This window comes from Salvelinus namaycush, chromosome 3, assembly GCF_016432855.1.
Source record: "Salvelinus namaycush isolate Seneca chromosome 3, SaNama_1.0, whole genome shotgun sequence".
Classification (NCBI taxonomy): Eukaryota; Metazoa; Chordata; class Actinopteri; order Salmoniformes; family Salmonidae; genus Salvelinus; species Salvelinus namaycush.
This window is the reverse complement of record NC_052309.1, coordinates 74,798,875-74,826,579: the sequence shown is the minus strand read 5'-3', so window position 1 is coordinate 74,826,579 and position 27,705 is coordinate 74,798,875. Positions and strand designations below refer to the sequence as shown.

Here is a 27,705-nt window from a genome sequence, read left to right as displayed (position 1 = left end):
TTATAAATCATTGTATCACAATTCCAGTGGGTCAGACGTTTACATACAATAAGTTGACTGTGCCTTTAAACAGCTTGGAAAATTCCAGAAAATTATGTCATGGCTTTAGAAGCTTCTGATAGGCTAATTAACATAATTTGAGTCAATTGGAGGTGTACCTGTGGATGTATTTCAAGGCCTACCTTCAAACTCAGTGCCTCTTTGCTTGACATCATGGGAAAATCAGCCAAGACCTCAAAAAGAATTGTAGACCTCCACAAGTCTGGTTCATCCTTGGGAGAAATTTCCAAACGTCTGAAGGTACCACGTTCATCTGTACAAACAATAGTGCTCAAGTATAAACACCATGGGACCACGCAGCTGTCATACCGCTCAGGAAGGAGACGCGTTCTGTCTCCTAGAGATGAACGTACTTTGGTGCAAATCAATTAATCAAAAGTGCAAATCAATCCCAGAACAACAGCAAAGGACCTTGTGAAGATGCTGGAGGAAACAGGTACAAAAGTATCTATATCCACAGTAAAACGAGTCCTATATCGACATAACCTGAAAGGCTGCTCAGCAAGGAAGAAGCCACTGCTCCAAATCCGCCATAAAAAAGACAGACTACGGTTTGCAACTGCACACGGGGACAAAGATCATACTTTATGGAGAAATGTCCTCTGGTCTGATAGAACTGTTTGGCCATAATGACCATCGTTATGTTTGGAGGAAAAAGGGGGAGGCTTGCCAGCCGAAGAACACCATCTCAACTGTGAAACATGGAGATGGCAGCATCATGTTGTGGGGGTGCTTTGCTGCAGGAGGGACTGGTGCACTTCACAAAATAGATGGCATCATGAGGCAGGGACAATTATGTGGATACATTGAAGCAACATCTGAAGACATCAGTCAGGAAGTTAAAGTTTGGTCGGAAATGGGTCTTCCAAATGGACAATGACCCCAAGCATACTTCCAAAGTTGTAGCAAACTGGCTTAAGGACAACAAGGTCAAGGTATTGGAGTGGCCATCACAAAGCCCTGACCTCAATCCCATTAGAAAATTTGTGGGCAGAACTGAAAAAGCATGTGCGAGCAAGGAGGCCTACAAACCTGACTCAGTTACATCAGCTCTGTCAGTAAGAATGAGCCAAAATTCACCCAACTTATTGTGGGAAGCTTGTGGAAGGCTACACAAAACGTTTGACCCAAGTTTAACAATTTAAAGGCAATGCTACCAAATATTAAATTGAGTGTATGTAAACTTCTGACCCACTGGGAACGTGATGAAAGAAATAAAAGCTGAAATAAATCATTCTCTCTACTTTTATTCTGACATTTCACATTCTTAAAATATAGTGGTGATCCTAACTGACCTAAAACAGGGAATTTTTACTAGGATTAAATGTCAGGAATTGTGAAATACTGAGTTTAAACGTATTTGGCTAAGGTGTATGTAAACTTCCGACTTCAACTGTATATAACATTATATTGGTTGAAAGAATTGTGTATAATTGTTTGAATTGAAAAACTCTTGTGTTTTGAATCCAGCGTAATTTTGGGTTAGCCTAACCCTAACCCAATTTTGGGTTACCCTAACCCTAACCCATGAACCAAGTGCCAATGGAATCGGTACATCGAAAATCTCTTTCCAACTATTTTGCAATCTATATGGCACAGCTTTCAAAAATGTGGTCCTTAAATGAAACTGGTATACTTTTTATTTATCACATTTTTCTTAACCCATTTTGGTATTTAATGCAGGGCCGACAGACAAGTTCCTTACTTTTTCCCCTTCCACTTGCCTCTTCCATTTTTGTGGTAAGGCTGTAATTAGTTGGTTGTAATTTTGAGTAGAGCAGACATTTCCATATATTTTTGATAGCTGCATGTGTGACATAACTCCACCGGTCCTATTTATGATATATCTTACAAAAACTATAACGTTTTTAAACATTTAAAAAATGTATTTATATATATATATATATATATATATATATATATATATATATATATATATATATATATATATTTTAATCAATTTGTATATTTGAGTTGAACCATCATATTTGTTGTAACATTTGTTCTGTCTGTTCTGGTGGATTAAACTCAAAATGCAACCAACTTTCTATGGCTTGTTTTAAAATAGAGATATTATGGAGATTATTTCATTTTCAAATAACCGAAAGTGAGAGGTTGTAATCTGAATAAAGGGAAAAAGGCCATTATTGAGCATGGGGTGAGACATTCGTACTAATCTGCTAGAGAACCAGTTTGGATTTAAGTATAAATTTTGTATGACTGAAGCCTTTAGTGAGAGGTCTAATGCTTTCATGTTTAATCATTTCTGCCCGCCGAATTCATATTCATTATATAAATAGTCCTGCTTAATTTTATCTGGCTTGCTATTTCAAATAAAATGAATATTTTTTGCAGATATTATTTAAAAAACAAGTGGCTGGGTGTAGGCAAGGCAATAAGAAAATATATAAACTGAGATATGAATAAAGAGTTCATCAGGGTGATTATTCCACAAAGACAGGTATTTTCCTTTCCATGGACCAAGATCTTATCTATTTTTGATAACTTTTTATTAAAATGTATTGTAGTGAGATCTTTTCTTTCTTTCGGGATATGAATACCGAGAATGTCCACTTCACCGTCAGACCATTTTATTGGTAAACTACAGGGTAATGTAAAAGTTTTATTTTTTAGTGATCCAATACGTAATATGGTATGTTTATCATAATTTGGTTTTAATCCAGAGAGGTTAGAAAAAATTATCTAGATCAGTGGTCGCCGACCAGTCGATCACTGGTTGATCTTCAAGACTTCAATCTTCAATTCCTAGTTGATCACCAAATATTTCTGTAAAAAAGCCAACGAACGATAAAGGCTTGCGCTCCTTTTTAAAAATTGTGTTGAGCTGTTGCTGATAGGTGCACTTGATTCAAAAGTCCTGCGCACCGGGTAAGCAAAGTGTTCCCATGAGACAAACTCCGCCTACCCGGCGGACCGGCAAATCTGTGACTAAATCGAGTGCACCTACTGCGCTGCCCAATCGGATAGCTCAAATCACCGTGGCTACAGAGCTTCCATGACCCTGGCCACAGCCAAGTTTAAAGGCTACTAACCTATGTAAGATTTAATAACTTTTAAAACCATGACCACAGAGAGACTGTAAATGAATACAGCAAAGAGCTGCTATTTTTATGAGTGAGTTCATGTTTTAAGTTTATATTCAACACTATTACAAAACGTGCTTCTCTGTACTTCCACTCGGGCTCCAGCTGCAATGAATGAGTAGCCAAGTATCGATAGCCCTGCGTTTTATTATTATTAGCAGCTTGTCGTGTCGATTTTAAAATAAAGGAATATTTAACTTTCTCTGGTCATAGGAACAACATGAATTTGTGCATGAGGCAGATGCGGTGTGACTCGAGTTTCGCCATCAGGTGGAAGACGGTGTCCCCTCTCTCTGGTCAGTCTCACCGGAGGAAAGGAAGGATCGTGTTGAACGGTCATCCAACTCGGGAATTCCAAGTCGGAAACTCAGCATCTTTCTAGAGCTCCAACTTTTCAACCTGAAGATCACTGACGTCGTGATTTGACCTCGTTGACCATCAGATGCAGGTACCATCAGTCCAGTAAAATAAAAAAAGCTAATTATTTCAATTCATGCTCCACAGTGCCTCACAAGTGCTAAACATCCTGATCTATTTTGTTATCAAAGCTCGAGTTTTGAAATATAATATGGTCTGATTAACAATATTGGCAGGCCAATCATGTAGCCAATATGCTGTGATAATGTATTAGGCTTTGGGCCTACTGCCCAAACCTCATTCCTACAAAACTGTTTGTGTGAGGTTAATGTAAAAAAAAAACAATCTGAGCAGTAGATCTCAGCTTGCTTTTTGACTGCGAAAGTGATCTTGACTCAGAAAAGGCTGGTGACCACTGATCTAGATCATCTATGAGGCTGTGGAAGGATCCAAATTGTGGATTTTAAAGAAAACATGAATCATCAGCGTACAATGACACCTTTGTTTTTAAGCCCTGGATTTCTAGGCCCTTGATATTATTGTTGGATCAGATTTTAATAGATAACATTTTGATGGCCGTAATAAATAGATATGCCAATAGTGTACAACCTTGTTTTACTCCTCTTGACAGTTTAATACTTCATGAAAAGTAGCCAATATTAACTATTTTAGACCTAGAATTACTATACCATCTTACTATACTATCTATACCACTACCATCTTAAATAAGCATGCCCCTTTCAAAAAAAAATTGAACTAAGAACAGATACAGCCCTTGGTTCACTTCAGACCTGACTGCCCTCAGCCAGCACAAAAACATCCTGTGGCGGACTGGACTAGCATCGAATAGCAACTTTTCAGGGAAGTCAGGAACCAATACGCACAGTCAGTTAGGAAAGCAAATGTAACAGTATAACTTTAGTACGTCCCCTCGGCCCGACCTCGGGCGCGAACCAGGGACCCTCTGCACACATCAACAACTGACACCCACGAAGCGTCGTTACCCATCGCTCCACAAAAGCCGCGGCCCTTGCAGAGCAAGGGGCAACACTACTAATAGGTTTCAGAGCAAGTGACGTAACTGATTGAAACGCTACTAGCGCGTACCCGCTAACTAGCTAGCCATTTCACATCCGTTACACTCACCCCCCTTTCAACCTCCTCCTTTTCCGCAGCAACCAGTGATCCGGGTCACGGCACCAATGTAACAGTATAACTTTAGTACGTCCCCTCGCCCCGACCTCGGGCACGAACCAGGGACCCTCTGCACACATCAACAACTGACACCCACGAAGCGTTGTTACCCATCGCTCCACAAAAGCCGCGGCCCTTGCAGAGCAAGGGGCAACACTACTAATAGGTTTCAGAGCAAGTGACGTAACTGATTGAAACGCTACTAGCGTGTACCCGCTAACTAGCTAGCCATTTCACATCCGTTACACAAAGACTAGCTTTTTCAAACAGAAATTTGCATCCTGTAGCTCTAACTCCAAAAAGTTTTGGGACACTGTAAAGTCCATGGAGAATAAGAGCACTTCCTCCCAGCTGCCCACTACACTGAGGCTAGGAAACACTGTCACCACCGATAAATCCATGATAATCGAGAATTTCAATAAGCATTTCTCTACGGTTGGCCATGCTTTCCTCCTGGCTACCCCAACCCCGGCCAACAGCTCCGCATCCCCCGCAGCTACTTGCCCAAGCCTCTCCAGCTTCTCCTTCACCCAAATCCAGATAGCAGATGTTCTGAAAGAGCTGCAAAACCTGGACCCGTACAAATCAGCTGGGCTAGACAATCTGGACCCTCTCTTTCTAAAATTATTCGCCACCATTGTTGCATCCCCTATTACCGGTCTGTTCAACCTCTCTTTCGTATAGTCCGAGATCCCTAAAGATTGGAAATCTGCCGCGGTCATCCCCCTCTTCAAAGTGGGTGACACTCTAGACCCAAACTGTTATAGATCTATATCCATCCTGCCCTGCCTTTCTAAAGTCTTCAAAAACCAAGTTAACAAACAGATCACGACCATTTCGAATCCCACCGTACCTTCTCCGCTGTGCAATCCGATTTCCCGAGCTGGTCACGGGTGCACCTCAGCCACGCTCAAGGTACTAAATGATATCATAACCGCCATCGATAAAAGACAGTACTGTGCAGCCGTCTTCATCGACTTGGCCAAGGCTTTCGACTCTGTCAATCACCTTATTCTTATCGGCAGACTCAACAACCTTGGCTTCTCAAATGACTACCTCGCCTGGTTCACCAACTACATCTCAGATAGAGTTCAGTGTGTCAAATCGGAGAGCCTGTTGTCCGGACCTCTGGCAGTCTCTATGGGGGTACCACAGGGTTCAATTCTCGGGCCGACTCTTTTCTCTTTATATATCAATGATGTCGCTCTTGCTGCGGGTGATTCCTTGATCCACCGCTATGCAGACAACACCATTCTGTATACATCTGGCCCTTCTTTGGACACTGTGTTAACAAACCTCCAAACGAGCTTCAATCCCATACAACACTCCTTCCGTGGCCTCCAACTGCTCTTAAACGCTAGTAAAACTAAATGCATGCTTTTCAACCGATCGCTGCCCGCACTCGCCCGCCCGACTAGCATCACTACTCTGGACGGTTCTGACTTAGAATATGTGAACAACTACAAATACCTAGCTGTCTGGCTAGACTCTAAACTCTCCTTCCAGACTCATATTAAGCATCTCCAATCCAAAATTAAATCTTGAATCGGCTTCCTATTTTGCAACAAATCTTCCTTCACTCACGCTGCCAAACATACCCTCGTAAAACTGACTATCCTACCAATCCTCGACTTCGACGATGTCATTTACAAAATAGCCTCCAACACTCTACTCAGCAAACTGGATGCGGTCTATCACAGTGCCATCCGTTTTGTCACCAAAGCCCTATATACCACCCACCACTGCGACCTGTATGCTCTTGTCGGCTGGCCCTCGCAACATATTCGTCGCCAGACCCACTGGCTCCAGGTCATCTGTAAGTCTTTGCTAGGTAAAGCTTCGCCTTATCTCAGCTCACTGGTCACCATAGCAACACCCACCGTAGCACGCGCTCCAGCAGGTATATCTCACTGGTCATCCCCAAAGCCAACACCTCATTTGGCCGCCTTTCCTTCCAGTTCTCTGCTGCCAATGACTGGAACGAATTGCAAATATCGCTGAAGTTGGAGACTTTTATCTCCCAAACTAACTTTAAGCATCAGCTATCTAAGCAGTTTACCGATCACTGCAGCTTTACACAGCCCATCTGAAAATAGCCCATCCAATCTACCTACCTCATCCCCATATTGGTTTTATTTAATTTTTTGCTCTTTTGAACACCAGTATTTCTACTTGCACATCATCATCTGCACATCTATCACTCCAGTGTTAATATGCTAAATTGTAATTACTTCGCTACTATGGCCTATTTATTGCCTTACCTCCTCACGCCGTTTGCACACACTGTATATAGACTGTATATAGCTTTATCTTGGCCAGGCCGCAGTTGTAAATGAGAACTTGTTCTCAACTGGCCTACCTGGTTAAATAAAGGTGAAATAAAAAAAATTAATGCATAACTTTAACACATTGTATACGAGATTTTCCAACATGTAAATATTCCAGGCATTTATATATCATTTCCAGTCGTACTTTATCAAAAGCCTTTTCAAAATCATCCATGAATACCAGTCCTGGTTTCCCAGATTTTTCATGGTGTTCTATTGTTTCCAGTACTTGTCTTATATTATCTCCAATGTATGGTCCATGTAAAAAAAACTGTCTGATTAGGATGAATAATATCCAACAACAACTTCAGAATTCTATGCACTATGAATTTTGCTTGAATTTTTGCATCACAACACTGAAGTGTAAGGGGCCTCCAATTTTTTTTATGGACTGGATTTTTATATTTACCACGTGGGTCCTGTTTCAGTAATAATGAAATCAGACCTTCTTGTTGAGTATCTAATAATCTACCATTTTTATAGGAGTGGTTAAAACATGCAAATAACAGTCCTCAGAGTACATCAAAAAAGCTTTGGTATACCTCAACTGGTATGGCATCCAGTCCTGGAGTTTTCCCAGACTTAAACGCTTTAGTTGCATCAAGAGGTTCCTCATCTGTAATTTGGCCGTCACATGAGTCTTTCTGTACAGCTGTTAATTTTACATTATTAATAAAACAAAAAAATCCTTACAATTAACTTCGATTAGTGGAGATGGAGGAGTCTGAAATGAGTACTTTTGTAAGGATCGACGCTGGTAGAGACGAGAAGCAGGTACAGGGAGTGAACATTTAATAGCAACGGACATGGAACAGGACAGGACAGCGTCTGGACATGAACGCATAACGACAATAATGCTGACACAGGGATAAAATGGGGGAGCAGACAAAAATAAGGAGGCAATCAACAAAGTGAAAGAGTCCAGGTGAGTCCAATGATTTGCGTAATGATGGTGACAGGTGTGCGTAATGAAAGGCAGCCTGGCGCCCTAGAGCGCCAGAGAGGGAGAGCGGGAGCGGGGATCTTTCTTGAATAAGTTCCTCCATTTCTTTTAGTTTTTTCTCTAACATATTCTGTGCCTCTATGGCACAGTTTTTATTGCTATCTATCTGTACTGTTGGTCCCTCTATTTCCTTTGATAATATGAGTTCTTTTGACATAAATTGCTTTTGTTTTAAAGATGAGTATTGAATTACATGGCCTCTAAATGCACCTTTTAAAAGTGTCCCATACAATAAGGGGATCTGATTTGCCTATATTATGTCAGAAAAAGTAAGTTATAAATTATTCTGTCCTGGTTAAAAACAAAGTGTTATCCAATAAAATGTAAGTAAAATGTCCAATATCCTCACCCACGTGGAAATTCTATAAGAGTAATTCTATAAGAATTATTTGACTACCTTTTAATCATAGTGATACATACTGAAATTTGAAATTTGGGTCCAGAAAGTAAGAAAGGATCAAATGAAGGACATCTGGAGTGCAAATGAGCGCATACACACACACAGATGCAGATGGCAGGGTGGTCTCCAGGGGGACGTGTTGGCTGTGTTTCTTCTCTGTCATGGGACCATATGTGTCTAGAAAGAGTCACTGTTGTCGCTGGGGCCGCTGTGTACTGCTTCAGGGAAGGAGGGGTGTCGATGGGGAGGAGGGGTTAAGAGAGGGGTGCAGAGGAGGAGGAGAGGGTAAAGGAGGGGTGCAGAGGAGGAGGGGGTAAGGGAGGGATGCAGAGGGGAAGGGGGAGGGGGTAAAGGAGGAGTGCCAAGGGTGAAATGACAAATTGAGAAAGGTGAGAAGAGTACCAGATGATGAAATACAGGGAGGGGATAGAGAAAGATTGTGTGGAGGCACAGACAGAGATGGTGGGAGAGTAGGACTTTCCTTGACCTCCTTAAGAGAAAAACACAATAGATCTAGTAGAGAGGGGTTGAAGTGAAGGTACATAGTACACACCATTAAGAAAAAGAGAGGTTGTCGCCTATTATTGTAAGGAGAATGACAGTGTCTAGTTTAACCACTGTGAAGTGGTTACCATGGTAATACCCAGCTTTCAGAGTGGTGCTATATCTGTTTGGTATCCGTGCAGCAGTCCAATTTACAAGCAGCTTCACAGTCCCACTCACTCAACACAATCACAACGATTAATATGACTGACCGCATTGATAATCACTTTACTGAGCTCGATCAGAGCCGATACACTGATCGCACCATCAAACGATTCACTCTATCCCTTTATCGCTTCTTTCTATCTCTTTTCTGATCTGGTTCTCTTGCTCTCTACTGTTTCTCTCTCTTTTGCTCTTGCTCTCTTTATTTGCATTACTTTCTCTCTGAGAGTGGGTATAGTTTATATATAGTGTATGTATGGTTTATGGTATAGTTTATGTATAGTTTATGTATAATTTATGGTATAGTGTATGTATGGTTTATGGTATAGTTTATGCATAGTTTATGGTATAGGTTATGGTATAGTGAATAGTATAATTATAGTATAGTTTATGGTATAGTTTATGTATAGTTTATGTTATAGTGAATAGTATAAATATAGTATAGTTTATGTATAGTTTATGGTATAGTGAATAGTATAATTATAGTATAGTTTATGTATAGTTTATGGTTTAGTTTATGGTATAGTGTATGTATAGTTTATGGTTTAGTGAATAGTATAATTATAGTATAGTTTATGGTATAGTTTATGTATTGTTTATGGTATAGTGAATAGTATAAATATAGTATAGTGTGTGGTATAGTTTATGTATAGTTTATGGTATAGTGAATAGTATAATTATAGTATAGTTTATGTATCGTTTATGGTATAGTTTGTGGTATAGTGAATAGTATAGTTTATGGTAGTTTATGGTATAGTTTATGTATATCTTATAGTATAGTTTATGTATAGCTTATAGTATAGTTTATGGTATAGTTTATGTATAGCTTATATTATAGTTTATGTATAGCTTATAGTATAGCTTATAGTATAGTTTATGTATAGCTTATATTATAGTTTATGTATAGCTTATAGTATAGCTTATAGTATAGTTTATGTATAGCTTATAGTATAGCTTCATTTATAGCTTCATGTATAGCTTTATGTATAGTACTGTATATGACAGCTGAAGACATACACCCGCTTGTGCAATGTGATTAGAGTGAACTCGTCAGTCACAGCTCCACAGCACGGATGACTGATCCCTTTACGCTCAGGCAGAAAGCAGAGACACCTCAGTGGTCCTGGCAGAGGGACATGCTTCACTCAACACCCCAGAGACCAGTTAGCAGCATCATCCAATTCTGTTTTACACACTCATTCTCACTCTCTTCAGCTTCTGCTCTCCTTCTCTCGGTTCCTCCCTCTTCATTTCGCTCCTCTCTTTTGCCTCTCTTCCTGCATCTCTGTGCTTTTTACACTAAAGACAGACTCTGTTCCTCATCTGCAGCTGTGGCTTAGCTGTTTGGCTGGCGACAGGGAATTTAGAGGGATTTAACAGAGGAGATTTTGGGAAAAGAGAGCATGAAATGAAAGAGTTCAAGAATGGAGGGGAAGTACAACGAGAGAAAGGGAGAGAGAAATCCTAACCTACTTTCCCTGTTGGTTGACTGACATAGAAAAAGACATGAGGGAGGAAGGAGTGGGTAAGACAAGAGTGATGTAACACAAGACTAAAGGGTTATGGTTGGTAAGACTATAGAAATCACAGCATTAGAACATAGTAAACCGAAAACAGCCAGAAGGATTAACCATACATGTCAACCATAGAAACAGCGAAGTTCAGCTGTTTACACTGAAATAAGTGCGTTGAAAACAGTTATTTTCCCTTCAAATCAGAGAGCTATAGCTATCAATGTCCATGAAGTGCACTCACACATTAGTTAATTGAAGTGTGTGTGTGTGCGTGCGTTCGTGCATGAACGCGCGTTTACTGATTTCATTCAACCGCGATAGTGCTTGTTCCCTCTTGTAACGGTTCATGTTGAACAAATGGTTTTAACAATCCCCAGCCTGGCCAGCTGTTCAAACCCTCTGTGGAGATGTGGTACAGCCTGGATCCTCTTCATATTAACATGATACTGTATACACTATACAATCCCAGCCACTACTGTATGTACTAGATGGGCTCTAACTCCAAGTCGCCAAGGCCCTTAACACTTCCTTTATGTACCATTCATAGTGTTGTAGGCTGTAGCTTATTCTCTCAGCACCAGAGGATAATCAACTCAATCCACTGTGACATGTACCCTACATGGTAGACCTATCTAAAGCCCAGTGTATGTTGAGGTGATTCAGGTCAGATTCCACTGTAGGTGATGACAGATACAAACAAACAAACAAACAAACAAACAAACAAACAAACACAATAGCAGTAGAGGTGGTATACCATGTACCATAATGCATCTGTTTATGGGATTGGAATTGTCAGCCTTCCATTTCCCCACACACTCATCTTAACAGAGTCAGCTGTTGGACCAGAGCGGTGTGTTTCAGTTCGCTGAGCATCTGTAGCCCTGTGTGTGTGTGTGTGTGTGTGTGTGTGTGTGTGTGTGTGTGTGTGTGTGTGTGTTAATAAGCCCTATCTGAGGAACAATGGTCCTGCTCCAGTGCTGTGTTGTTGTCAGGAGGCTGCTGCTGTTCTTGTCACTCTCAGTTTTATTGTTTGTGTTTATCTGGGATCTAACAGGCCTCTTGGAATTAGCCTCAGATGATTACCTAGGGCTGTTATCTCCCTGCCTCTTCTCCTCCTTATCTTCTTTCTGCCTCTTCTCCCTGTATTCATATCTCCTTCCCCCTCTTTCCCGCGTGATTAGAACTGATTCCCAACATATTTTGATATGCACAGTAAAGATATTTACCCAGTTGCTTACACACAAACACAAACTGACTCCTCCAACTTGCTCTAACTCTGGCAGGAATGTATACACACACATACACACAGACACACGCACACATGCAAACACACACACACATACACCCCAACAGTGTCAGGGTGCAGTTCATCCCACTTGTCAGAGCTTTTCTCTGATTCAGCGGCAGACGAGGGTGAAGTGCAGGACATGTTCTCTTTTCTCTTCTCCTGTCCGCTCGGTGTTTCCACGCAACGCGTATTAGACTGATGTCACAGCCCAGGCACGTGATTGGTCAGATACTATTCTTAGTCTGTTGAGGGGATACTGCCTGTCTGCAGTAGGTTGAGGTAAGTAAGGTTGAGGTAAAACATTTTGTTTAATTCCAGTCAATTTAGGAAGTATACTGAAATTCACAATTAAATTCTAATTCCCTTCAATGCTTTTCATTGAGGAAAGTTTGGAATTGGAATTAGAATTTGGTTTACTTCCTGAATTGACTGGGATTGAAATGTAATTGACCCCAACCCTCCTGTGTGTTTTCCACTCTCTCTCTCTCCTTTCCTCCTCAGAGGTGTGGTGGAGTGGGTCTAATAACACTGGGAACAAACACTTACTGTAGAGTACCCTGCTTCACATCAGTCAACTGGTGCTGTGTGGAAACAGAAATGTTACGTGATTGTGTTGTAGACAGCACATTGACTGTCGTACTTAACTTCCTTGACATTAAACACAAACCCTCCAGCAATGTTACCTTGACTCCTTAATAAGAGAGCAGTAAGAATAGAGACACGCAGCAGAGCGAGATCCAGCGTGATGGAGGGGATCATTTAAAAGACGTCAGTTGAAATAATGTGCAACATGATTCACCATGCAGACAGGGTCCAGGCACATCCGTGAATAATTCATTGCTACAGTTTGCTCTCTCTCTCTCTTTCTGTGTCCCTCTCCCTTCACTCGCTCCCTCTCCATCTCGACACGCGCTTCTATCTCCCTCTGTACTGATTGTATCTCCAAAGTGTATTCATCTGCTCCAATTCTGGAGGATGTAGCTATTAACAGTGGTGAAAGAGGGATGGTTGTACAGTATTGACTATGTGATATGCTTCCGAACAGGATCACCACCCTACTGCTGAACAGCTTTTAGCAGACTGAGAATCAGTGTTTCAGAGTACTGATTCATGCAGGAGTAGGATGGGATGAAGCCCAATACCTCACTTCCCTAACACATGCTAACAGATTTACTGTGTGGACATATGTTTGTCAGTCAGCGGTGCCCTCGGCAACCTCTAGTTTATGTTGATCCTCTCCTTCCAATTTGATATCATGGTTCATATTAGAGTTAGTTTAATGTTGCTATTGAACCATTAGTCGCTATGATGTATGTTTCCCTAATGGAGGGGGAGTGCTATTGGGCACGCACAAAGGAACACAGAGCCTTTGCTTCAGAGGCTGTTAGCTCATTCAAACTCTCCAGTCTTAATTTTTCTTAGATCTGAGACTTTTATTTCTCTCTCATTTCTATAAATAAGGGAAGGTAATATGTTATTCTCTGCTATTCCGCTGTATTGTGGATCCCGAGTGCATTTTACATTTATATTTCATGAGAACATAACTTGGATTCAGTTATGCTTTAGTGTTAGGGTGGCTATTAGCTTAAGTCCTTGCTGTTGGAATAATAAACACATGGTTTTCTACAGAAGGACAAGCAAATGTTTTGTTGAGTCAAGTCGTTTCAGAAACTGGAAATAGTTGATGTTGTCTGAGTACCGTGCATAAAAGAGTGAGTTTCACAGTTCAGGGCCCTCAATAAAGCAATCATGTTAGCACATGCACTCAGTGGGTGTGCGATGTAGCTACAGTTATCTGGTTTCTGCGGCTGTCACGAGCCTGGCACGTTCCTCGCTCCAATGGTGGGTATTTTTTGTAACACAAATGAATGGCTGGACTCCTGCGAATGTGATGTTGACGATGAGGGTTTCAAATGAAACTGTGCGGGTGTGAACATGGGGATCACTAGCCACGCGCTGACATTAGGCCACGTGTTGTGTGAGAGAGTTGAGGTCTGTGTGGGCATGTGGCTTTTCCAGAACTTGTGCATAGCCTAAATTAAATCAAATAACTTGTTGTTTTCAATACATGCACCCTCTCGCTCAGTTCAGGGCCCTCAATAAAGCTAACTGTCTCTCTCTCTCTCTCAAAACAGTAACAACAATAACCAAGGGTCAAAATAACCATACATTCAACAATAACAATAAGCATACAGTAGAGTACATGTGCAGGTTGATTGGTCTGTCAGACACTGTCCCTCAACTTATGGCAGGCAGCAATGTAGTGCGCTGCCAACCCACAGCTCTCTGCGTCCTCCCCCAACAGGACAGGTAGCCTATTCTCATCAGAGAAGTATTTGAAACCTTGAATAAGGGTTTCAAATTTGGGAAAATGACACTCTCTAATTGTTTTATATTTTTTACATTTTGTCAGGAAATGCAGCTCCGTCTCAAGTTCTGCTGTTGTGCAGTGGTTGCACAGCCTTTCTTCTACAGGGAGCCAGGTTTTCCTGTGTCTACCCTTCTCAATGGCAAGGCTGTGCTCACTGAGCCAGTACTTAGTCAAGGTTTTTCTAAGGTTTTGATCAGTAACCATGGTCAAATATTTAGCCACAGTGTACTGTTGATTTAGGGCCAGATAGCACTGCATTTTGCTTTGTGTTTGTGCTTGTGTTTCCCAATAAGCAATGTAGTTTTGTTTTGACTGTGTTGTAATTTGGTTTATTCTGATTGATTGGATGTTCTGGTCCTGAGGCTTCAGTGTGTTAGTAGAACAGGTTTGTGAACTCAGCCCCAGGACCAGCTGGATGAGGGGACTCTTTTCTTTGCTCAGCTCTTGGCATTGCAGGGCTTGGTAATGATATTAGAGGGGGTCACTGTATTTTAGATGTTTCCAAAACTTAATTGCTCTTTTTTGAGTTTTTATTATTAGTGAATGTTGGCCTAATTCTGCCCTGCATGCATTGTTTGTAGTTTTCCTCTGGACATGTAGGATAATCTTACAGAACTCTGCATGCAAGGTTTCAATGGGGTGTTTGTCCCATTTGATGAAATCTTGTTTTGCAAGTGGACCCCACACCTCGCTGCCATAAAGTGCTATTGGTTCAATGACATATTCAATTAGTTTTAGCCAAATTTTTAATAGGTATTTCAATTTCAATTTGCTTTTTAATGGCGTAGAATGCCCTGCGTGCTTTCTCTCTCAGTTCATTCACTGCCCATTAAGGTGTCCAGTTGAGCTTATTTTTAAACCTAAGTAATTGTAGTGTGTACAGTACTCTATATATTTTGTACCAATTGAGAACTTTGGTCTAATTCCCTGAGATCTGGATCTTCTCTGGAAAATCATTATTTTAGTATTTTTGGGGTTTACTGCCAGGGCCCAGGTCTGGCAGTACTGCTCTAGCAGGTCCAGGCTCTGCTGTAGGCCATGTGCTGTGAGTGACAGCAGGCATAGGTCATCTGCGAAGAGTAGGCATTTAACTTCTGAATTGTGAAACTGTCTCTCTCTTTGTCTCTCTCTCTCTCTCTCTCTCTCTCTTTGTCTCTCTCTCTGCCTCCCTCTCTCTCTCTCTCCCTCTCTGCCTCCCTCTCTCTCTCTCTCTCTTTCTCTCTCTCTCTTTCTCTCTCTCTGTGTGTGTCTCTCTCTCTCTGTCTCTCTCTCTCTGTCTCTCTCTCTCTCTTTCTCTCTCTCTCTCTTCTTTGTCTTTCTCTCTCTCTCTCTTCTTTTGTCTCTCTCTCTTTGTCTCTCTCTCTCTTCTTTGTCTCTCTCTCTGTGTGGGTCTCTCTCTCTCTCTGTCTCTCTCTGTGTCTGTCTCTATCTCTCTGTGTGTGTCTGTCTCTATCTCTCTGTGTGTGTCTCTCTGTCTCTCTCTCTCTCTGTCTGTCTCTCTCTGTGTGTGTGTGTCTCTCTCTCTCTACAGATCCTGGTGGGGGAGCTGGTGGCGTTCTTTCTGAAGGCTGAGGGGACGCAAGAGAAGACCATAGTGACAGCAGACTGCTGCTACTTCAACCCCCTGCTGCGACGCATCGTCCGCTTCCTAGGTAACCACTACAGCCTCTAGAGTTTAGACCAACACCACCCAGCCCTGCCTGAACTAGTCTTGAATGATTAGTGTGTCTAACAAGATGATATAAACACACCTGGAATTGGAAATATCTATAAAAGGGAATCTGAATTTGATGTCTTTTTAAGGGAAAATGTAGATGTTGATTGGATTTGTCACTGTGCACAGGATATAACTGGTATAAAACAATATAGTGAGAGCTCTTTCCCAACAGTGCAGTGATAACAATAATAATAATGATAATATAAATAATAATGATAATACTTATTATAATAATAGTACAGATAATAATAGTATAGATATTAATAATAACATAGAAAATAATAATAATAAAAATAATATTAACAATAATAATATAGATGATAATAATAATGTAGATAATGTTATAATAATAATAATATAGATAATATAAATAATATAGAAAATAATAATAATATAGAATATAATAATAATAATATAAATAATAATATAGAAAATAGTAATAATATAGAAAATAATAATAATATAGAATATAATAATAATATAAATAATAATATAGAAAATAGTAATAATATAGATAATAATAATAAAATAGATAATAATATTATAGATATAAATATGAATAATAATATAGATAGTGATATAAATAATAATATAATATAGATAATAATGTAGGTAATATAAAATGTCATAAAAAAACCACACAAAAAGTACGATATAAGTTTGAGTAGAGGCGTAACTGAATGAACACCAGAGACGGAGTGCAATATGAAATTGTATTAAATAATTTGCGGTATGGCCTCACGGAAGAATGCTCCTTGGAGCCAGACAGGTAGCCCTTTGCTGGACAGCTGGCATCAACCCCCCCGGCTCCAATGACAGGCCTTGAGGTTATTATAGCTGCTGGTTGTGGGAAGGTCGATGGTTGTTGAAAACTGCTGCTGAAAAACAGCAAGTGAGAGAACATGGGTAAGTTGACATAGAAATACATCCCAAGATTGACACCCATTGGTTGAAAGAGAGGAAAGTGATAGGTTAAACAGTAACCCTGCAGAATGTGCATTATTGTGCCATGCTTATAGGCTAAAGGTAAATAGGTGAATGACATTCTGCACATGGCTAATAGGATAGAGGAGAAGAACTAGATGCTATGCTGATGATGAAACGTTTGTATTCATTCCCACTATGCCCGTATAATAGGAAACAGAGTGAATTATGTTATGCTGACTGGATGAAGTTAAACAAGCATTCAGACCAGCCTTCCTGATTGAACTTGCTACATTTGAAGAAACACGAGAATGCAAGTAACACAACAATAAAACAGGAAGAGACATGCCTCAGCAGTTTGTGATGGTGATGGCTAAAACTGGTGTGAAGAATTTCATACATACAGTTGAAGTCGGAAGTTTATATACACTTAGGTTGGAGTCATTAAAACTCATTTTTAAACTACTCCACAAATTTCTAGTTAACAAACTATAGTTTTGGCAAGTCGGTTAAGACATCTACTTTGTGCATGACACAAGTAATTTTTCCAACAATTGTTTACAGACAGATTATTTCACTTATAATTCACTATCACAATTCCAGTGAGTCAGAAGTTTACATACACTAAGTTGCCTTTAAACAGCTTGGAACATTCCAGAAAATGATGTCATGGCTGTAGAAGCTTCTGATAGGCTAATTGACATCATTTGAGTCAAATGGAGGTATACCTGGATGTATTTCAAGGCCTACCTTCAAACTCAGTGCCTCTTTGCTTGACATCATTGGAAAATCAAAAGAAATCAGCCACGACCTCAGAAAAAGAATTGTAGACCTCCACAAGTCTGGTTCATCCTTGGGAGCAATTTCCAAATGCCTGAAGGTACCACATTCATCTGTACAAACAATAGTACGCAAGCATAAACACCAAGGGACCACGCAGCCGTCATACCACTCAGGAAGGAGACGCGTTCTGTCTCCTAGAGAGGAACGTACTTTGGTGTGAAAAGTGCAAATCAATTCCAGAACAACAGCAAAGGTCCTTGTGAAGATGCTGGAGGAAACAGGTACAAAAGTATCTATATCCACAGTAATATCGACATATCCTGAAAGGCCGCTCAGCAAGGAAGAAGCCACTGCTCCAAAGCCGCCATAAAAAAGCCAGACTACGGTTTGCAACTGCACATGGGGACAAAGATCATACTTTTTGGAGAAATGTCCTCTGGTCTGATGAAACAAAAATATAACTGTTTGGCCATAATGAACATCGTTATCTTTGGAGGAAAAAGGGGGAGGCTAGCAAGCCGAAGAACACCATCCCAACCGTGAAGCATGGGGGTGGCAGCATCATGTTGTGGGGGTGCTTTACTGCAGGAGGGACTGGTGCACTTCACAAAATAGATGGCATCATGAGGCAGGGAAAATTATGTGAATATATTGAAGCAACATCTCAAGACATCAGTCAGGAAGTTAAAGTTTGGTCGCAAATGGGTCTTCCAAATGGACAATGACCCCAAGCATACTTCCAAAGTTGTGGCAAAATGGCTTAAGGACAACAAAGTCAAGGCATTGGAGTGGCCATCACAAAGCCCTGACCTCAATCCTATTGAAAATGTGTGGGCAGAACTGAAAAAGTGTGTGCGAGCAAGGAGGCCTACAAAACCTGACTCTGTTACACCAGCTCTGTCAGGAGGAATGTGCCAAAATTTGCCCAACTTATCGTGGGAAGCTTGTGGAAGGCTACGCAAAACGTTTCACAGAGGCTAAACAATTTAAAGGCAATGCTACCAAATACTAATTGAGTGTATGTAAACATCTGACCCACTGGGAATGTGATGAAAGAAATAAAAGCTGAAATCAATCATTCTCTACTATTATTCTGACATTTCACTTTCTTAAAATATAGTGGTGAGCCTAACTGACCTAAGACATGGAATTTTTACTAGGATTAAATGTTAGGAATTGTGAAAAACTGAGTTTAAATGTATTTGGCTAAGGTGTATGTAAACTTCCGACTTCAACTGTATTTGCATGTTCATCACTTCAGGTGATCATGAAGGCTTTTGCAATTTCACACCTCAGCTGATAACAGCGGCTCCCAGGTAGGCTGGGGGAAAACTAAACTCCTCCTCTTTTAGTTGGCTGTCATTGCTCTCTCTCTCTCTTTCTCTCTCTCCTTCAGGGGTGTTCTCCTTCGGCCTGTTCACCACCACCATCTTTGCCAACGCGGGTCAGGCGGTTACAGGAAACCAGACGCCTCACTTCCTGTCTGCCTGCCGGCCTAACTACACGGCCCTGGGGTGCACATCCAACATGCAGTACATCACCCAGCCCCGTGCCTGCACTGGAAACCCCCTGGTAGTGGCGTCTGCACGCAAGTCCTTCCCCTCCAAGGACGCAGCGCTCAGTGTCTACTCTGCAGTCTACACGGTGGTAGGTTCTGGTCTGGGGAGTAGGAGTTTGGACAGTTTGATACACATGTTATGGTATACCACCCTATAGTAGAGTTGATACCCAGCCTACAGTATTACAATTCCTGACAGTCCTACCTGTCTACCTGTCTGTCCTACCTGTCTGTCTCAGATGTATGTGACGCTGGTATTCCGGACCAAAGGCACTCGGCTGACGAAGCCTACGGTCAGCCTGACCCTGCTATGCCTGGCCATGCTGGTGGGAGTGGTCAAGGTGGCAGAGTACCGCAACCACTGGGCCGACGTCCTGGCCGGCTTCTTCACTGGAGGAGCCATCGCTGTGTTTCTGGTGAGAGGGAGGGAGGGAGGGGAGGGAAGGATGGATGGAGGGAGGGAGCTGCTGAGGGAATGGTGAGGCAGAAGAGGGTGGTTAGGGAAGTCATTATTCCGGGAGATGAGATGAGGGTGATAGAATGTAACAGTGATGTATATTGATGACATTTTACGTTGATATTTAAGTTCATAAACACAGGGGCTGTTAATCCTGGTACTTCTCGCCATGGGATGAGAAATGTCACTCTCATTTCACTTACAGTGAGCTCCAAAAGTATAATAATGAGGAGTGAGAAATTTAGAGGCCTGAATTTCATACACCCCCCCCCCCCCCCCAAACAAAATGCTAACCTTCCCTGTTATTGTAGTGGTAAGAGGTTATTCATGATTCATTCTTGACTATCTTTAATCATGGTAGCATCCACATTTAATGTAGAAGTGTTTAGAAACATATTCTATTCTTATTTACAATAAAAGTGACTCCAAAAATGTACCATTCATTTCTATTGGGCACAAAATAATGTGAAACACAGGCAAAACAAACAGTAGATGCATCCAACAAGTTTGTAGAGTCACAAGCTTGATGCAATCATTGTGTGTTAGGATACTAAATCCTAACACACATAGGATACCAAATACTAAACTTTTGACTACTTTAATACACCAGGCGGTGTCAGAGGAAGGCCTTAAAAACGGTCAAAGACTCCAGTCACCCAAGTCATAGACTGTCCTCTCTGCTACCGTACTTGTGTATTAAACTGGTGTATTAAACCAAGTCTGTGACCAAACTGAGCAATCGGGGGAGAAGGGCCTTGGTCAGGGAGGTGAACAAGAACCCGATGGTCACTCTGACAGAGCTCTAGAGTTCCTCTGTGGAGATGGGAGAACCTTCCAGAAGTACAACCATCTCTGCAGCACTCCACCAATCAGTTCTTTATGGTAGAGTGGCCAGACGGAAGCCACTCCTCAGTAAAAGGCACATGACAGCCCGCTTGGACTTTGCCAAAAGGCACCTAAAAACTCACTCAGCATCACGTCTGGAGGAAACCTGGCACCATCCCTACGGTGAAGCATGGTGGTGGCAGCATCATGCTGTGGGGATGTTTTTCAGCAACAGGGACTGGGAGACTAGTCAGGATCGAGGCAAACATGAATGGATCAAAGTACAGAGAGATCCTTGATGAAAACCTGCTCCAGAGCTCTCAGGACCTCAGACTGGGGTGAAGGTTCGCCTTCTAACAGGACAAAGCACACAGCCAAGACAACGCGGGTGTGGCTTTGGAACAAGTCTCTGAATGTCCTTGAGTGGCCCAGCCAGAGCCCAGACTTGATCCCGATCAAACATCTCTGGAGAGACCTGAAAATAGCTGTGCAGCAACTCTCTCCATCCAACCTGACAGAGCTTGAGAGGATCTGCAGAGAAGAATGGGAGAAACTCCCCAAATACAGGTTTGCCAAGCTTGTAGCGTCATTCCCAAGAAGACTCAATGCTGTAGTCACTGCCAAAGGTGCTTCAACAAAGTACTGAGTAAAGGGTCTGAATACTTATGTAAATGTCTTATTTCAGTGTTTAAAAATAAAAAGAATTGCAAAAATGTCTAAAAACCTGTTTTCGTTTTGCATTATAGGTTATTTTGTGTAGATTGATGAGGAAAATGTTAAACATTTTTGATTAAGGCTGTAACGTAACAAAATGTGGAAAAAGTCAAGGGGTCTGAATACTTTCCCAAGGCTCTGTTACATACTGTATTACATCAATTACCTCAACTACCTCGTACCCCTGCACATTGACTCAGTACTGGTACTCCTTGTATGTATATCCTTTTTTTTTTTTTGTCTTACTATTTAGTTTTTTTTGTGCAAGTATTTGTCTTACTTTTTAACTATGCAATGTTGGGAATGGGCTCGTAAGTAAGCATTTCACTGTAAAGTCTACACCTGTTGTATTCGGCACATGTGACCAATACAATTTGATTTGATGAACTTGTTCCAATACTTTTGGTCCCCTAAAATGGGGGAACTATATACAAAAAGTAATGTAATTTCTAAATGGTTCACCCAATATGGATGAAAATACCCTCAAATTAAAGCTGACAGTCTGCACTTTACACTCATAGTCATTGTATCATTTCAAATCCAAAGTTTTGGAGTACAGAGCCAAAAAACAACACAATTATCACTGTCCCAATACTTTTGGCATTACCTTTTCTTATTAACTCAGTTTTTCCCTGTCTCTCTCTCTCTCTCTCTCTTTTCCGTTCTCTCTGTCTTTCTCACTCCTCTCTCTCCAGGTGACGTGTGTGATCAACAACTTCCAGCAGACGAGGCCCCCTCCCCCTCCCCCGCGGCCACAGCGCCCTGAGTCGGTGCTAGGCATGCCGATGGTGGCTCTGCCATGTGTGGAGAGTCCTCTCGAAAAGTTAAGTGGAACTCAGGTAAGGGGTGGGGGAGGGTGAGCGGCAGGGCTGCACACACGGGGGGGAGCAGACATGCACCCCTTCTCTCCCCTTCTGTCGTCCCCCCAATCCCAAAAGAGGATGTCCCCTCACAGCGCATTCCCCAGCACCACCCCCTAACCCTCAACCCCGACCAAAGCACAAGAACACCAAACCTTGTCTTTGAGCCAGTAACCCTTTACTCAGAAATGTGTGGCTCTTTAGAGGGAGCCGTTTGCAGTAGTCTTCCTCAGCATGCATTCACCATCCCTCAGTGGTTGAAGCTTTGAAGGCCTCTTAGAAGTTTGAAGTGAATGAGAAGTGCACTGTGAGCTCTTTAGATAAGGGAGAGCAGAAGGCACTGGGGAAGGACAACCTGTTGGAAGTGTGATTCAAGGGAGCAGCTTTGAGATTGCTTGTGTCTCCTCTTGTCTGTCACCTACACTAACCCTCACCTGACCTCCTCTCCCCTGTCTCCCACCTTGCTCTTTTCCCTTATCCCTCACTTGATCTCTATCCTTCTATCTCTGTCACCAGCATCCTGCACTCTCCTCCTCCTGCCCTCCCTACCATCCCTACGTTCACCAGCCATTCTGACCAACTTTTGATCTGTTTCTCTTGCTCCTCACTCGTTTTTCTTTTTTTCATCACTCTTTCCACCCCATCTTTCTCTCTCTCTCTTTCATTCCCTCTCTCTCTCCTTCTTCCTCCCTTTCTTCTCTTCTGTCCCTCCCTCTCTCTTTTTCACTCCTCTCTCTCCCCTGCAGACTCCGAGGGGATCTCCTTTCACAGAGATCACATGACCATCAGCCGTATCGGTTCCCCGCCACCCCAGATGTCCTCATTCCGTCTCGCTCCATTTCCAGCGAAGTCTAGACCAGCCACATGAACATGAACACTCACACGAACACCACTGCGCAGCCCACCCGGCAGGCCGCTACTCCACCCTCTACAGATCCTACTCCACGCAGGTCTAGACTTTCAAAACACACGCACACAGCAACCTCAGAACTCTACAAACCTCCCCCTAACCTTGTCCAAGCCCAAACCCCTGGGGGAACCGAGAGGTAAGCTCTCAAAGTGAGACTCGCAAAGACTTAACAGCTATCCAGCTGAACATTCAGTACAGTGTCAGGTAACAGGTATGCCTCTTTCATTTTGTTGTTTTCAGAGGCTTCTTTTTTGTTTTGCAGACTTTTTTTGAATGTCCTTCATTGTGTGAAGTACACATTTCACTGATATTACAAGGTGATGTTTCATCTTCTACGTGCTTGTAAGGAGAAACTGTCAATCCATTTGACAACTGTGTTCTTTTGTGTTTTCAACTGTCTGTTGGAGATGTCCTCACAGCCAATGCAGCCAGTCATCCTGAAACACTTCAGTCATTTGTGTCTCTGTACACTTAAGATGAATCCAAACAACTGCTCAATGAACGCTCTCTGCTGGCTTTAGGGCTCATTTTCAGTATCCTAGAATGCGCCAATCATCAAATATCTGCACGAGTCAACAAACTCAAGTGAACAAATGTTTACGGACCAATCACTTTCTGTAGCAACTGTGGTACTTAATTACTGTACCTTCCAAATACAGCATAGAGATAACACACACAGATCAGGATCCTGGTAGGTCTACACGCATCGCATTAGCTCTCTGGCAGACCTCTCATCAGCTCTGCATGACATTACCCAGATCAAAGGATTCTGTTCATATCACTGAGGAGAAGACAATACAAGAACAAACAGGATGAAACTGCAGACAGTTTATTTTTCTCCGCTTTCGATTGGTTGCAGCTGCAGCAAGTCAGCATGAAATATATATACAGATTTGGTAAGACCGGATGAGACACATTTTGAAATACATCACAAGTGACAGGACATGAGCATTGTACAGTACAAAACATTTTCTTTTACACTCAATGTATCTGGACAGGGAACCTTGGTTACCAAAGCTTTGTCATTGTGATGTCACTAAAATACTTGTTTACATTTACATTTACATTTAAGTCATTTAGCAGACGCTCTTATCCAGAGCGACTTACAAATTGGTGCATTCACCTTATGATATCCAGTGGAACAGCCACTTTACAATAGTGCATCTAAATCTTTTAAGGGGGGGGGGGGGGTTAGAAGGATTACTTTATCCTATCCTAGGTATTCCTTAAAGAGGTGGGGTTTCAGGTGTCTCCGGAAGGTGGTGATTGACTCCGCTGTCCTGGCGTCGTGAGGGAGTTTGTTCCACCATTGGGGTGCCAGAGCAGCGAACAGTTTTGACTGGGCTGAGCGGGAACTGTACTTCCTCAGAGGTAGGGAGGCGAGCAGGCCAGAGGTGGATGAACGCAGTGCCCTTGTTTGGGTGTAGGGCCTGATCAGAGCCTGAAGGTACGGAGGTGCCGTTCCCCTCACAGCTCCGTAAGCAAGCACCATGGTCTTGTAGCGGATGCGAGCTTCAACTGGAAGCCAGTGGAGAGAGCGGAGGAGCGGGGTGACGTGAGAGAACTTGGGAAGGTTGAACACCAGACGGGCTGCGGCGTTCTGGATGAGTTGTAGGGGTTTAATGGCACAGGCAGGGAGCCCAGCCAACAGCGAGTTGCAGTAATCCAGACGGGAGATGACAAGTGCCTGGATTAGGACCTGCGCCGCTTCCTGTGTGAGGCAGGGTCGTACTCTGCGGATGTTGTAGAGCATGAACCTACAGGAACGGGCCACCGCCTTGATGTTAGTTGAGAACGACAGGGTGTTGTCCAGGATCACGCCAAGGTTCTTAGCGCTCTGGGAGGAGGACACAATGGAGTTGTCAACCGTGATGGCGAGATCATGGAACGGGCAGTCCTTCCCCGGGAGGAAGAGCAGCTCCGTCTTGCCGAGGTTCAGCTTGAGGTGGTGATCCGTCATCCACACTGATATGTCTGCCAGACATGCAGAGATGCGATTCGCCACCTGGTTATCAGAAGGGGGAAAGGAGAAGATTAATTGTGTGTCGTCTGCATAGCAATGATAGGAGAGACCATGTGAGGTTATGACAGAGCCAAGTGACTTGGTGTATAGCGAGAATAGGAGAGGGCCTAGAACAGAGCCCTGGGGGACACCAGTGGTGAGAGCACGTGGTGAGGAGACAGATTCTCGCCACGCCACCTGGTAGGAGCGACCTGTCAGGTAGGACGCAATCCAAGCGTGGGCCGCGCCGGAGATGCCCAACTCGGAGAGGGTGGAGAGGAGGATCTGGTGGTTCACAGTATCAAAGGCAGCCGATAGGTCTAGAAGGATGAGAGCAGAGGAGAGAGAGTTAGCTTTAGCAGTGCGGAGCGCCTCCGTGACACAGAGAAGAGCAGTCTCAGTTGAATGACTAGTCTTGAAACCTGACTGATTTGGATCGAGAAGGTCATTCTGAGAGAGATAGCAGGAGAGCTGGCCAAGGACGGCACGTTCAAGAGTTTTGGAGAGAAAAGAAAGAAGGGATACTGGTCTGTAGTTGTTGACATCGGAGGGATCGAGTGTAGGTTTTTTCAGAAGGGGTGCAACTCTCGCTCTCTTGAAGACGGAAGGGACGTAGCCAGTGGTCAAGGATGAGTTGATGAGCGAGGTGAGGTAAGGGAGAAGGTCTCCGGAAATGGTCTGGAGAAGAGAGGAGGGGATAGGGTCAAGCGGGCAGGTTGTTGGGCGGCCGGCCGTCACAAGACGCGAGATTTCATCTGGGGAGAGAGGGGAGAAAGAGGTCAAAGCACAGGGTAGGGCAGTGTGAGCAGAACCAGCGGTGTCGTTTGACTTAGCAAACGAGGATCGGATGTCGTCAACCTTCTTTTCAAAATGGTTGACGAAGTCATCCGCAGAGAGGGAGGAGGGGGGGGAGGGGGAGGAGGATTCAGGAGGGAGGAGAAGGTGGCAAAGAGCTTCCTAGGGTTAGAGGCAGATGCTTGGAATTTAGAGTGGTAGAAAGTGGCTTTAGCAGCAGAGACAGAAGAGGAAAATGTAGAGAGGAGGGAGTGAAAGGATGCCAGGTCCGCAGGGAGGCGAGTTCTCCTCCATTTCCGCTCGGCTGCCCGGAGCCCTGTTCTGTGAGCTCGCAATGAGTCGTCGAGCCACGGGGCAGGAGGGGAGGACCGAGCCGGCCTGGAGGATAGGGGACATAGAGAGTCAAAGGATGCAGAAAGGGAGGAGAGGAGGGTTGAGGAGGCAGAATCAGGAGATAGGTTGGAGAAGGTTTGAGCAGAGGGAAGAGATGATAGGATGGAAGAGGAGAGAGTAGCGGGGGAGAGAGAGCGAAGGTTTGGACGGCGCGATACCATCCGAGTAGGGGCAGAGTGGGAAGTGTTGGATGAGAGTGAGAGGGAAAAGGATACAAGGTAGTGGTCGGAGACTTGGAGGGGAGTTGCAATGAGATTAGTGGAAGAACAGCATCTAGTAAAGATGAGGTCAAGCGTATTGCCTGCCTTGTGAGTAGGGGGGGAAGGTGAGAGGGTGAGGTCAAAAGAGGAGAGGAGTGGAAAGAGGGAGGCAGAGAGGAATGAGTCAAAGGTAGACGTGGGGAGGTTAAAGTCACCCAGAACTGTGAGAGGTGAGCCATCCTCAGGGAAGGAACTTATCAAGGCGTCAAGCTCATTGATGAACTCTCCAAGGGAACCTGGAGGGCGATAAATGATAAGGATGTTAAGCTTGAAAGGGCTGGTAACTGTGACAGCATGGAACTTACACATCCCTTTTGCCTGGAATGGAACGGATCACATCGGCATGGAACGGAACGCCACACTGGAAAACCAAGATTCCCTGTCTCTGGGCTGTAGAGAGATATTATTGGACTTTGCCTATTCATGTGATTTATTTATGAGGAGATTAATCATAGATGTATTTAGTTGATGTGTATATATGGTGTGGTTGCCACAAACAGTTTAATTTTGATTTGCACAGCCCTCACTCATATCCAGTGGTGTAGAGTACTTAAGTAAAAATACTTTAAAATGCTACTTAAGTAGTTTTTTGGGGTATCTACTGTACTTTACTATTTATATTTTTGCCAACTTTTACTTGTACTTGACTACATTCCTAAAGAAAATGATGTACTTTTTACTCCATACATTTTCCCTGACAGCCAAATCATTTTGAATGCTTAGCAGGACAGGAAAATGGTCCAATTCATGCACTAATCAAGAGAACATCCCTGGTCATCCCTACTGCCTCTGATCTGGAGGAGTCACGAAACACAAATGCTTTGTTTGTAAATTATGTGAGTGTTGTAGTGTGCCTCTCGTTATCCGTAAATTAAAAAGATTTGCTTAATATAAGGAATTTGAAACGATTTCTACTTTTACGTTTAACTAAGTATATTTTAGCAATTACATTTACTTTTGATACTTAAGTATATTTAAAACCAAATACTTTTAGACTTTTACTCATGTAGTATTTACTGGGTGACTTTCACTTGAGTAATTTTCTATTAAGGTATCTTTATTTTTACTCAAGTATGATAATTGGGTACTTTTTCCACCACTGCTCATATCTCACCCGCCACTCTCCACTCCCTCCCACTGGCATATGGTTTTCTACCACTGTTTGGTTTTCTTCTTTGTGT

General features: G+C 42.8%; 1 protein-coding gene across 1 annotated transcript in view; it reads left to right on the top strand.

Moving 5' to 3' along the window:
- LOC120044595 (phospholipid phosphatase-related protein type 5-like) overlaps positions 1 to 23,019 on the top strand; it is a 32,594-nt gene extending 9,575 nt beyond the window's left edge. The window contains exons 2-6 of the mRNA XM_038989266.1: positions 15,858 to 15,978; positions 19,147 to 19,397; positions 19,548 to 19,724; positions 22,000 to 22,127; positions 22,911 to 23,019. Coding sequence (XP_038845194.1) covers positions 15,858 to 15,978; positions 19,147 to 19,397; positions 19,548 to 19,724; positions 22,000 to 22,127; positions 22,911 to 23,019 — 786 coding nt within the window. The remainder of the gene's footprint in view (positions 1 to 15,857; positions 15,979 to 19,146; positions 19,398 to 19,547; positions 19,725 to 21,999; positions 22,128 to 22,910) is intronic.
- Positions 23,020 to 27,705: the final 4,686 nt, after the last annotated feature.